Source organism: Homalodisca vitripennis, chromosome X, assembly GCF_021130785.1.
Source record: "Homalodisca vitripennis isolate AUS2020 chromosome X, UT_GWSS_2.1, whole genome shotgun sequence".
NCBI classification, from domain to species: Eukaryota; Metazoa; Arthropoda; class Insecta; order Hemiptera; family Cicadellidae; genus Homalodisca; species Homalodisca vitripennis.
The window spans coordinates 143,052,449-143,065,539 of NC_060215.1; the positions used below are offsets into that span (position 1 = coordinate 143,052,449).

At 31.9% G+C, this 13,091-nt stretch overlaps 1 protein-coding gene across 1 annotated transcript in view; it reads right to left on the minus strand.

Moving 5' to 3' along the window:
* Positions 1-13,091, minus strand: part of LOC124369957 (V-type proton ATPase 116 kDa subunit a1-like) — an 88,535-nt gene that overhangs the window by 46,379 nt on the left and 29,065 nt on the right. Inside the window, 1 exon segment of the mRNA XM_046828183.1 lies at positions 8,027-8,136. Coding sequence (XP_046684139.1) covers positions 8,027-8,136 — 110 coding nt within the window.

Here is a 13,091-nt window from a genome sequence, read left to right on the forward strand (position 1 = left end):
GTACCATTTTGAGTCAGACGGTGAAGTGGTGAGACTGTTACGCAGGTAGCTGCTTCACCAACATTCTGTCTGGGTCACACAGGTACGACTGTGTTTACACTGGCAATAAGTTGCACAAGTCTAAACGGGTGCAAGAGCTCTCCTGAGCACTGTTGCAACCACTGTCGCACAGCTGTTTGCGAGAATTAGAAAATAGTGTCGTACATAAAATTGTTACAAATTTTGCATTGGCTCCCACAAGCAGCAAGTAATGCTAGTGATTAAAATTGCATATAGTTGACAATTGCGCAGTTTTACATGACAATACCTCAATGCGCTGCAGTAACTAATGTTGTTAGCCCTCTCACTCTTAGGCAGTAGAGTTGAGAGACAGTTTAATCCAAAGGAGCCCTGCTCCAGCAGCATCCTCTTTAGTACCCACAGGTTTACATGAGTACCTCAATAGCAACTGTAGGTGATCTGCCGACTCTTGCAAAGTATATCAGTGAGGCTAATACAATCAAGCAAGTTAACTAAATGTTTACCAGAAACTGAAAACACACCCAATATGGAAACAAAGCTGACAATGTTGTAAATGTAAATAAAATTTCTATATGAATGATTCTGATATTCTTTTTTTCACCTTCTAAATATCAGATAGCAATTAGTGTGACTTATGAAAACTATCTATTAAAACAGTGTATAAAATATTTTGCACATTTATGAGTAAAACATATTTCACACATAAACGCAAATTACGTTTTATTTCGGTTAAATACGTACCAAACACAGTAGAATTCACATTATCTGGGTAAAAGAGGCAGTAGTTCATAGTCAAGTCTATGTGAAATTGTTACATGATATATCACAATATATTTGAACACAGTAATGTAAATAAAAACAACCAGCAGTCCAGTACAAATATTCAAGAACTCTGAGTGAACTGGTCTCAGAAATGGGATGATTCCAAAATAATTCACAGATCCATCTTAACTTGTTCTTTAAAACCACTAATTTAGATATTTAATAATAAAAAATCCTTACCCCAACAAAACAAAAGTTATTTTTTGATTTAATAACTTTTCTTTAAAGATAAAATCCGCACCGTTTGTGTGTCATCCCAACACCAATAGTTTGGAGTAGATATGGAAACATATTGAGAAGAAAAGCAAATTGGAGTAGAAATTAAGATAAAGTAGCAGAACTTAATTAGAATAAAGTGAATGAAGAAATTATTTTTTTAAATGATTTAGAAAAATCTTTCAATTATTTATAAAAACCGAATGAAATTCAATCGATTTTAAGTGGTTCCATCTGCGAGTTAATGTTACCGTATTATATGATTCTTCCTATGCTTACAGTATCCAGTGTGCCAGCAAATATTATAGGAAATGAGGCTAAGAGTGTGGGTAAAGCAGATAGAATTGCACTCTATAATTGATACAATTTCAGATACAAAAGTGTTAACAAAGATATCAGGCTGTTATTTTGAAAAAATAAATAACACTCATCCTTTTCCACAATTTTATGTAATAGTCAAAAATATCATGCACCATTCATATGGAAAAGTGGTACCACCACACATTTTATAATCACAGTAAAATTTGAGTTAAAGACGTCAAAATCAGTCCCATGAGCACAATTTATGAAGTCTGATAGACAAGATCGATATTTAACTCTTCCAAAATAAGGTAGTAAGTAGGCTAGTGTTTGTTACATTCGTCATTACAAATATAATGAAAATTTTTATTGTGAATGCATCTCATGGAAAAAGCATTTATTTTACATCATTACTACGCTTTGCTGCACAAAATTGGCATATACCTATGTTTCTAATTAAGTTCTCATTTAGTAAGTATACTGCATGTTATGTTAAGTAGTATAATTTTCTTATGTCTTAGTGAGTATAATTCTAGAATTCGGTTTCAAAATGTTTAAAGGTTCCTTTCAAATGTTTATGTTTTCAAATAAAACTCTGGATTGTAAACAAACTGGAAACTAAACGACTAGTTATCACCAGAATTACCGTTTTAATATGGTTTTTCCAATAATGAAATTGTCCATAGTTGTTTGTATAACAACATAGACAGAAAGCTTCTAGTCTAGAGTATCTGTGGTGAAATAAACATTTATAAAGGAACCATATGAGTTTCAGGAATAAAAGGGTTGTAGGACCCTTCTTCACTTCACGTTGCTGTTAAATATGTAGACTCGAATAACATCTCCTGAACATTAACATTAAAGTAACTTTGCCAATTTAAATGACATTAACTAACGGTTTGGCTAACTTTAACGTTGTCAGGACTTAAATAAAAAAATACAGATTATATAAAGCAGGTAAAGCAGCATGCATGTTAGTCTATGAGCACATAGAGTCTCACAATAAGACAAGAAGACCATGGCCACCATAAACAACATTATATAAGTAGACATACTACTTTATACATATAAACGTATAAAAGTGATAATAATAACTTTTAACTGTACTATACATTTATATTCGTTCTTTGAATTGAAATAATACATGAGTTTGGCTTGTGTTTAACCAATTACTTACAAAAATAATACTACTGAAGAGTCTATGTAGCTCAATTGTTCATATTTGAGCACTATTAACTAAAATTTAAAATTAGTTCAAATATATATATATATATATATATATATATATATATATAAAGTGCTCTAAGCATTATTCAAAGTCGTCTTCTGAATAATCAGTAACCTATTAGAAGAATCTTCTATCACTATTTCAAATACATGAGAAAGGGTAACCTTTTTCAACTCCAACATACTCGCACTGTTTCAAAATAGAATTTATGGTGTTTTAAAACTGACGACTTCACAGAATCCTGCATCGTTGCACACGTCACAAGACGTGTGTATTTGTGGAAACTTGCCATACACGGCTTGCTCAAATATAATAAGGATTTCTGTTTCTGCAGCTGACACAACACGTAAACTGAACAGTTGAAAGGTTATGTGGCCGAAGTAGACAAAATATTGTCTTTATGCAGATACTTCGCTTAATACTAGAGTCAAGTCCGAGCCAAAGATTATTAGTTTTCAACAGGTTTTTTGTTGTTTTTAAAGGATAAAAATGTCCTATTCAGTTTTCAGTTTGTGTGTAGCGTAAAAGTCATTACGCTCTAAGTCAATAACTATTAATGAATCTACATTTAAATAAAGACCTTCAACATACAAGCTACTTGGACAAAAAAAATGGCAGAACTAACAAATCGTGAAGTGTTGAAACTTACAGTGAGGGTTGTCAAGTGATTGTAACAATTCTACATAACACTTTAAAACCATCATTCATGAACACAAGCTTCAAATACAATAAACACAAAACACGATTATGAACGTAACGTCACACAATCACCAGTGCAGTAACACAGTATGCGGAGTGGTATATAAATTTTGCTACAAATCTTCAACCTGCAAATGTCTATTGATAATGATTTATGATGTTCTAAATTATGGAAGATATTATTAACTAAAAAATAACATTGTGTAGTGCAATTACAGGGTGTTACAGAACCTGTCACATTTTGTGTAACTTAATTTATACCTATTCCATTAAGTTTAAATATATCAATGATCTGTGAATAGAGGAAAACTCTGGAACGTTTTTTTTCTTATAGGAAAATCATGTTCTAGCTGCGAAGGTGAACTAATCCGAGAATAGCGAACTGAACTATCCACAAGTTTAAATATATCTAGGATCTGCGAATAGATGGAACTCCAAAACATTTCTTCTCTTACAGAAAAATCATGTTCTAGCTGCGAAGGTGAACTAATCCGAGAATAGCGAACTGAACTATCCACAAGTTTAAATATATCTAGGATCTGCGAATAGATGGAACTCCAAAACATTTCTTCTCTTACAGAAAAATCATGTTCTAGCTGCGAAGGTGAACTAATCCGAGAATAGCGAACTGAACTATCCACAAGTTTAAATATATCTAGGATCTGCGAATAGATGGAACTCCAAAACATTTCTTCTCTTACAGAAAAATCATGTTCTAGCTGGGAAGGGGAACTAATCCGAGAATAGCGAACTGAACTATCCACAAGTTTAAATATATCTAGGATCTGTGAATAGAGGAAAACTCTGGAACGTTTTTTTTCTTATAGGAAAATCATGTTCTAGCTGCGAAGGTGAACTAATCCGAGAATAGCGAACTGAACTATCCACAAGTTTAAATATATCTAGGATCTGCGAATAGATGGAACTCCAAAACATTTCTTCTCTTACAGAAAAATCATGTTCTAGCTGGGAAGGGGAACTAATCCGAGAATAGCGAACTGGGCTACCGACAAGGGAGTAACATCTTTTGGTAGTAAGACAATCAAGTCAGTATTGAGACCCAGATGGGAGATATACTCAATAATGGCCCTTAAATAGTTGTGAAGGAAGTATATTGAAAAGGGTGTTTGTTACTCACTAACACCAGAAAGCTTTTGGGAAAACAGTCTAGTATAGACCTAAATGACACTTTGTCTGGTTTGCAAAGCAAGAGTCTTCTAAGCCTCTAAGGTGATAGGATACAAAACCTTTCATCTTCTGTGTTGCATAAAACTCTATGAAATTGAAATTTTTCTTGCTCATACCTACTTTACTCTATGTTTGTTCAAAACACTAAAATTGCAACCCATTCATTCAATTCTTGACTGAAACAGTTTTTCAGCAACTCCAAATTGTTCTAACAACTCAAAAACAATTGTGATTAAGAGACAATATGATTTGCTTACACAATACATACAAAGGTTTTGCGACATTGTTTTGTAACAACTTGTATATGTTATAATTATATGTTATAAAATGTGCTGTACAATCACGAATCATCAGCCAGAAGAGTGAGTAGGTGAAATGTTTGCTTATAACTGGTCTTGCCAAGTGAAATGGTGGTTTATATCTGTAGTCTTAGCAAGTGAAATCTGTATGTCTTGCCAAGTGAAATGGTGGTTTATATCTGTAGTCTTAGCAAGTGAGATGTTTGTTTATATCTGTAAAATGTTCGTTTATAATGTTTTCTTAGCATACTGTATTACTGCAAGATGAGCCCATAAATTCTCAGCCAAACAAGAAAAATACTACTCGATCAAAGCTAAAAGAATTTATGAAATTCAACCAGTGTTACTTGGTGATTTTAAGATGTGTATAGTTGTCTGAACAAGATCCATTTATCACGTTTTATAGGACAGATGATAACATTTGTTTTAGTTCACTAAATCACAGAGTGTGAGTCATCTGGTCAGTTGATAACTATTGTGATTATATAACTCAACAGTGATCCCCGCCTAAATTAGAAACTAACTCAATTTTAATTTAGTTTGAAACTTTGGGGGTTTTACTGGTCCAATACTACTAGGTGTTAAACTCTGTCAGTTAAATAATAAGCATACAAATGAACATTACATTACACATGTTCCAAATAATACTTTGGTTATTTCTTTCTTTATTACGTTATAAATTTCTTGCTTAATTGATGTTGCAAAATATTAATCTACAGTGATTATTATAAATTATTGTTATGTAATTAGCAGTTTTAATGCGTTTCCTGGTCTAAACATAGCGAGTTATGTAGCCATAGTGGATTTCTTGTTCTGATTGTACCAGAACATTCTGTGTCAGTGGGAACTCATCAACATTATATAACGTTATAACTAGACTTGTGGGTCAACAGTCACTGTAACACTCACGCTTCAATATCAGTTTTTGTCTGGAAGAAAAACCAACAACAGGAGGAACCTAACAAAAATTAAATTTTGAACAACGCTACCGAGAAGTGTTAAATTACATTTTCAGATTTACTACAACTACAAATAATTACAAATATTTTAAAAGCATTTTAGATAATATTTTTAAAGTTACGAAACACTCACTCAAGGTTGAGTATGTCATCTGAGAAATTATTTAAAAAAACGTCTTTTAAGAGTCATAAAAGAGAATCTTATTTAAAAGAACAAATTAACATAATATGTAAAAATAACTATTTGTGGAACTAAAACTTAGAACAGTAAAAATCATTACTTCGATTTTATAATAAATTTTTATATTGAAAAATTGAAGTATTAAACCATAGAACGTTTTGTGCAAAAACTAAAAGAACAAAATATTTACGTTACTATAGAAAACATAATTTAAAATAACTGATACATGTAAGGTTCAGAAAAACTTAAAACAAATAATAAGGCTCTTAACTAAAGCAAATGTTTTAAATATAATGTTTTGCTAGGGCTGTGCAGGTACCATACTAATTATATTGGATTGTTAAATAAAATTCAAAACTGAGTAATTCATTAACGGAATTTTGTATGAACACCCTACAACACTTGTATAAGCTCAGGACAATACAACTTGTATCAAAGGGCTTGATATTTGTTGTAATATAATCTCAACAAAGAATATTTCCATCAATACAACTATTTGGCATTTGACTAAAAAGAATAGAATTTGACAGCAGCATAATTTCCAGTACAACAAATTAGATTAGTTTAAGAAAAAAAAAATAAAAGAAATTGTGATTGAGGAAACATTTTAACCACTATATTAAATTTAACTGATTAACAATATGTTGTATGTAAAACATACAATCCGGATTATGTCTTTAAACTATAATAGAAGCTAAAATAGGACACATAGATTATTATGAACATTAGGCCTTACAAAAATGTATAAACAGTCTGAATATGAAATGTTTTGAAATTTTTAATTTAATCTTTTCCTTTAAGTAAACAAAAAACTTTATATACATAGAGGTAAAAAGAAAAATAAGGGAATGTAAAAAAGCAGTGGCAACGGTTAAACACCTAATTACATACTACTTATAGATGCGTAATACAACTTAAAGATATCGATAATTATTCTTATTCACTGTGATGTTCAATATTATACCATATATAGTCTATACTATGCATGTGCTATAATGTACAGTGTTCGGTAGTGTATATGTGCTATATTGTACTGTGAATGGTGGGTGTTCATGTGCTATAACGTACTGTGTTTGGTTAGTGTGTATGTGCTATATTCTCTGTGAATGGTGGGTGTTCATGTGCTATAATGTACAGTGTTCGGTAGTGTGTATGTGCTATATTGTACTGTGTTTGGTTAGTGTGTATGTGCTGTAACGTACTGTGTTTGGTTAGTGTGTATGTGCTATATTGTACTGTGAATGGTGGGTGTTCATGTGCTATAACGTACTGTGTTTGGTTAGTGTGTATGTGCTATATTCTCTGTGAATGGTGGGTGTTCATGTGCTATGATGTACAGTGTTCGGTAGTGTGTATGTGCTATATTGTACTGTGAATGGTGGGTGTTCATGTGCTATAACGTACTGTGTTTGGTTAGTGTGTATGTGCTATATTGTACTGTGAATGGTGGGTGTTCATGTGCTGTAACGTACTGTGTTTGGTTAGTGTGTATGTGCTATATTGTACTGTGAATGGTGGGTGTTCATGTGCTGTAACGTACTGTGTTTGGTTAGTGTGTATGTGCTATATTGTACTGTGAATGGTGGGTGTTCATGTGCTATAATGTACAGTGTTCAGTAGTGTGTATGTGCTATATTGTACTGTGAATGGTGGGTGTTCATGTGCTGTAACGCACTGTGTTTGCTTAATGTGTATGTGCTGTATTGTACTGCGAATAGTGGATGTTCATGTGCTATATTTTACTGTGTTTGATTGGTACTCACAAGTTAAAATGTAATATGCTTTGTTGTGTACACTGTTATATTTTACTGTGTTTGGTTAGTATTCTTCAGCTATATTTTACTATATTAGAAATGTAGCCTCGAAGTGTTTATTATTGTATATTATATACTGTTTTAGTGTATTAGGTCAGTTGCCTCATTATGTTCTCGATGTGAACACTATTATCTTGGCTTTTATATTTCAAGTGTTTTTATCAGTAAAACAAACCAGAATATGGTTTTTTTGTGTTTAGTGTATTGTGGTGAATGACGACCCATGTCCATGATGATCCTGATGTCACTGGTGAGTGTTACAGTTAGGTACCCACACAGCCCAAGAGGCTACCATTTACCCTAGTCTGAGGTGCTGCCCGCCGGCCCGCAGAGCGTCTCCACCCAGCAATGACTGACGTTCGTCGCCCATTCCTGCGTCCGCACAGTGGACTGTCAGCCCTAGCTCTGCCTGGGGACCAACAACCTCACCACTACACTACAATCTCACCCTAACCCTCACCCCCCACCACTCTTGGTCATCAAGCAACACTTACATAAGGACGAAGGCCAAAATGAAAATACGCAAAAACAAAAAATGCAGTAAGAACGTTGTTTAAAGTATCTTATACTATGTAATACGCTGGTGTTAAGATAATGTGTCATAGGAGATGACATTTATAGAGTTATTTACAGAATCTGTCAAAGGGCGTTTTAAAGAATTAAATATATTAACTATATATGGACTTTATATTTTTGAAGCCATCATGTATATTAAACATCCATCAGTAGCAGTAATGTGGTGCATCACTATGACAACAGATATAAAATTGAATTTGTAATCCCTTGTCATCGTATAGAATTATACATTAACTATGAACATTATATGTAGGAAATAAATGTTTAAGAAAAATTCCTGATTATATAAAAAGTGAGGATAAATCTACTTGTTTAAAAAAATGTTAAAAGAGTTTTTGGTAGGGTTAACTTTATATTCTTTAAAGGAATTTGAGCACTTTCTCTTAAGATCTTAATATTAATTTTTTATAATAGTAAGTGCATACTGTTTAATACTTTTGATAGATATCTGTTAAAAATTAAATTATAAACTACATTACAATTATATATTGTAATTTGACTACTGTTTTCATTAAATTGACACTATTCAATGTACAAAATGTGCAAATGAATGAATAAAGATTATTTTGATTTGATTTGATTTGATATACAGTGCATGTTCATAAACTATGTATCTGCTGGTTTGAAAATTTGGTACATGTCAAATGGCACAGCATCGATAAGCCACAGCTAATTACACAAGTTCAGAACTAAGTTTTATACTCTGTTCTGTGCTTCTACACAAGTTGAGAACTAAGTTTTTATACTCTGTTGTGTGCTTCATTGAGTGTTTGAGATTGTAAAAATGCCCATCGAGCACAAAATTGTGGCTAATGTCAACTTATCAAGCTTTAACTTCTCTACAGATGTCTCTTAGTGAAATATAAAAGGGCTACTTTTTTTCAACCTCCGATTTCACGGCATCAGGCATATTCTTCGCTACAACACTTTTCACTGTCGAGTTCAAGTAGCTAATTTGTGCTGAGATGGAGTCGCATAAACATGGCCACCTATATTGATTCTGCCGCCAAATTTGATTAACGAGTTTTATTCATTTCCTGCAAGCAGAAGAAATAGTACAGCAGAAATCCATCAGAGAATGTGCTGTGTTTACGGAGAAAACATTATGAGTGATGGTGTTGTATGTGGGTGATACAGAAAACAAAAATTGTTGACCGATACCTAAAAAAATTGCTGAATGACTTCAGCTTTGACATTTCTCATATTGATCCTTGAATTTGACATTTGGCCATCTTTAAACTTTTGACGCGATTCACGCACAACACCATCACTCATGATGTTTTCTCTGTAAATACGGCACATTCTCCAATGAATTTACACTGCACTATTCCCTTCTCTTTGCAAGAAATTAATAACACTCCCCAATTTACATTTGGTGGGAGAATCAAAACAGGCAACCATGTTTAGGCAACCATGTTTAAGCGACTGCAGCTTAGCGCAAACTGACTTCTTGAACACAAAAGCGACAAATGTTATAGTGGGGAAGATGCGCGATTGACTACTGCGCACATCACGGACCTGCCACGTTTCAGGCCGTCATGGCATGAGATCGGAGGTTGAAAAAAAAGAACGACCATCATATATGAGGATAGAGCAATGAGTAATGAAATGGCAATAAACAATACGTTAAGGCTCAATGGCCATCAATGTGGCTACTAATTACAGAAAGCTAACAAAAATATCAAATTGATACAAAGGTTCATTACCATTTTATAGCTTTTCCCATATAACATGTTTTATATTACTACAAGTACTCAGGAGTTTGTAAAACTGTTGCACATTTAAATAACTAATTCAACTCTTTTATTGTTCATACACTAATTATTAGTTAAACAGGTAAGTAGATCAATCAAATCATTTTTGTTACTAATATTTTTATGTTTTAGGTGACAAAAAAACACCAACAGATGTTCTTGGTTACAAAATATAAATAGTATTAAGTAGGTTTTCAATCTGGAAACAACCAAAATAGTTTAATGTATTTTTAACACAATATCGCCTTTAGACAGAATTTACTGCCTTGGAAAATACAAATCTAAGACGGGTTCAAGAAACATTATATGATTTGTAATATTATTGCTGTACATATTTTATACTGATCAAAATTAGGTTTAAAGTTTTATCTTTTGGTTTCTACAATTTAAACAAAACAAAAGTAAAATAATTCTACTGTAAAATGAGTTATATATCCAAGGAAACTGCTCTTTGTTAAAGACATTTATTATTTTTAAATAGAACATTTAATTAAAATACAAAGGGATAAATTGTATAGTAATAGTTATTGCTGTTATTCCAATCAAAGCAAAGTCATGTAACCGACTTGTAATTTTTGTGAAAAGAAATATCACTTAAATGAAGAGGATACTACTTTGCAATCGACGAATTAAAGTATTTCTTAAAACTTTACAATAAAGAAAAGGATACTATATTTAGTCTATATTTTACTAATTGATTTCAGTGACAAATCAAACCTAATACTATGAAAATTACTTAATATGATTGGACAGCTACGATGGACGGGGCATGTTTTCTACTCTACATCAAATTGATAACAGTTATCAATGAAACCCGAGAAGATGAACACTAGCAAGCATTCACTTTGGTTCTCTTCTCACAGGCCACTGAATATTTATACTAGAAAAACTATGAGTTGAACAACAAGTTAAAGCATAATAATTTAATACATTTTCTAAAATTTGTGTACTTTCAAAAGAAAAGTTTTTAGTGTTTATTTTTTTAAGACCACCCACAATCCAAACATAACTTTAGTTGTCTATTATTATAGTTATCATACTTAGTCTGGTTTACACTGTTTGCTTCAGACTTGTCTATTATCCCACTTTCTATGTCAAAACTGTGTATCCAGTACCAATTGTTTTTCTATTTCAATGTAAAATCTCCTTATTTATAAAAATGCACACGTTGTACATGTAATAATGCCTAGCTTTCAGACAGATTTATGAGCAGTAGTTTCAAATAGACAATATTCTACATGAGCTTCAAAAGTTATTTTTATTGGAGAGGGGAAGTCAAAAAACTAATTCAGAAATTAAATGGCCTTGCTTATTAAGAAGTCTTTCACTTTTTAAATTTGTCAATTTTTTTATTTTTTGGAAATTATTTGTAAAAAATAACCAATATAACTTGATTTATACTTTGTAAAACTGCTTTATGCGAAGACTCAGAATCATCATTCTGCTTCTTTATTTCTTGTGTTGTAATGATGACTTAGGTGTAAAGAATCAGATGGCACTCGTTATTTTTAGAAATTAAAATAGAATCTAGAAAATATTGTCAGTATATAATTAATATTTTAACGTTTATAACATTTTCTAAAATGAGTCATCATGTTTTTGTTTAAGAATAATTTTAATGGTTTTTTTATGTTTCAATATATTTTTCAAATTATTTTTGGTGTTGCTCCATAACAAAATATGTGAATTAATATTTTCAGTTCACAGTATCATATGTTGTGACTATTTGGTGCAACAATTTATATCACCACAGGAGTCCACAATATAAAATAAAATATTTATTAATTGCTGTAAACAGTTGTTCATATTTTAACACTGCACCGGTACACTATTTGCAGCTGAAATATGACTTAATTACAGATGATCATCATTATTTCGACTGTAGCTGAGCTACAAAATGTATCTCTTATTGTTACTAACACAGAGATTACACTTCAGTCCAAAACTAAATCAATCCACTTGTTTAGCTTTTCTACTATTATAAACAACTAAAGTGTAATTTCACTTCAATGAAACATTCTTTTGTGGATTGTACAATCATGAACTTGATACAACCGGCAGCCACACATACGTTTATCAGTGATACTGATAGCTGTAGTCTGATTCAGTTGTAAACTTTCCGATTGAGTATCCAAAGATTCAAAGTTTATTCTTTTATCTTTGTGGTTATAAGTCACTGTATTTATCTTGTGCATGAATCCAAACAAAATTCATCACGTAAATTACTTGTGGAGCCTATACGCAATGAACACATGGTGTGTCCAAGCAATGTTTAATGTGGCACTACAGATTAGAAACTGTGGAAAAATTAAAACTAAACTAAAATACTAGTAGCAATTCAGATAAAAGTATCAATGGTGACAAATGTGAACCTTTTAAGATGCCCTTAATAAAAAGGAAAGCAAATGTCTTTAATATAACGTTCATTCAAAAAGATTTACTATTTAAAAAAAAGACAGGTACAGAGGAAAACAATGAAATTGAATTTTAAATGCATCTAAATCTAAGGTAGGCTGCATAAAGCAAACACAGTAATTTATGTGCTGTGCCATTTTGGGCTCTACTTTTTGAAAGTGCACATTTAGGCATGAAAAACTTATGAAACCTTTCCTGATTTAGTTTATCCTGTTTATAGCATATAACTTTTTGAACTATAAGTAAAAAGTATATTATTAGTAACTGCCTTGTGGATGCCATACCAAAACTACAGAGTTTTCCGCATGCATAATTTGTCTTTTATCCTCATTCCAATGCAATTTTTAAATTCAGAGAGAACTTCAACTATTCAATACAAAATGTGCCACTTTACTGTATTCATAAACTAAGGCAAGGTAGTTGTAACTAACAATTAGTTGTTTTAATCTTAACTCTATACTCTTCCAATAATTTTGAAACTCTAAACTTATTTCAGAACTACAGTTGTAACTACTGCCTTTATTGACTTGGAACTCGGTTCCAAAATTGGGATTGGTTCTATTGATTAATATCTGTTTAAGAAGGACTTTATTTGACTAATTTTATAAACAATATTACA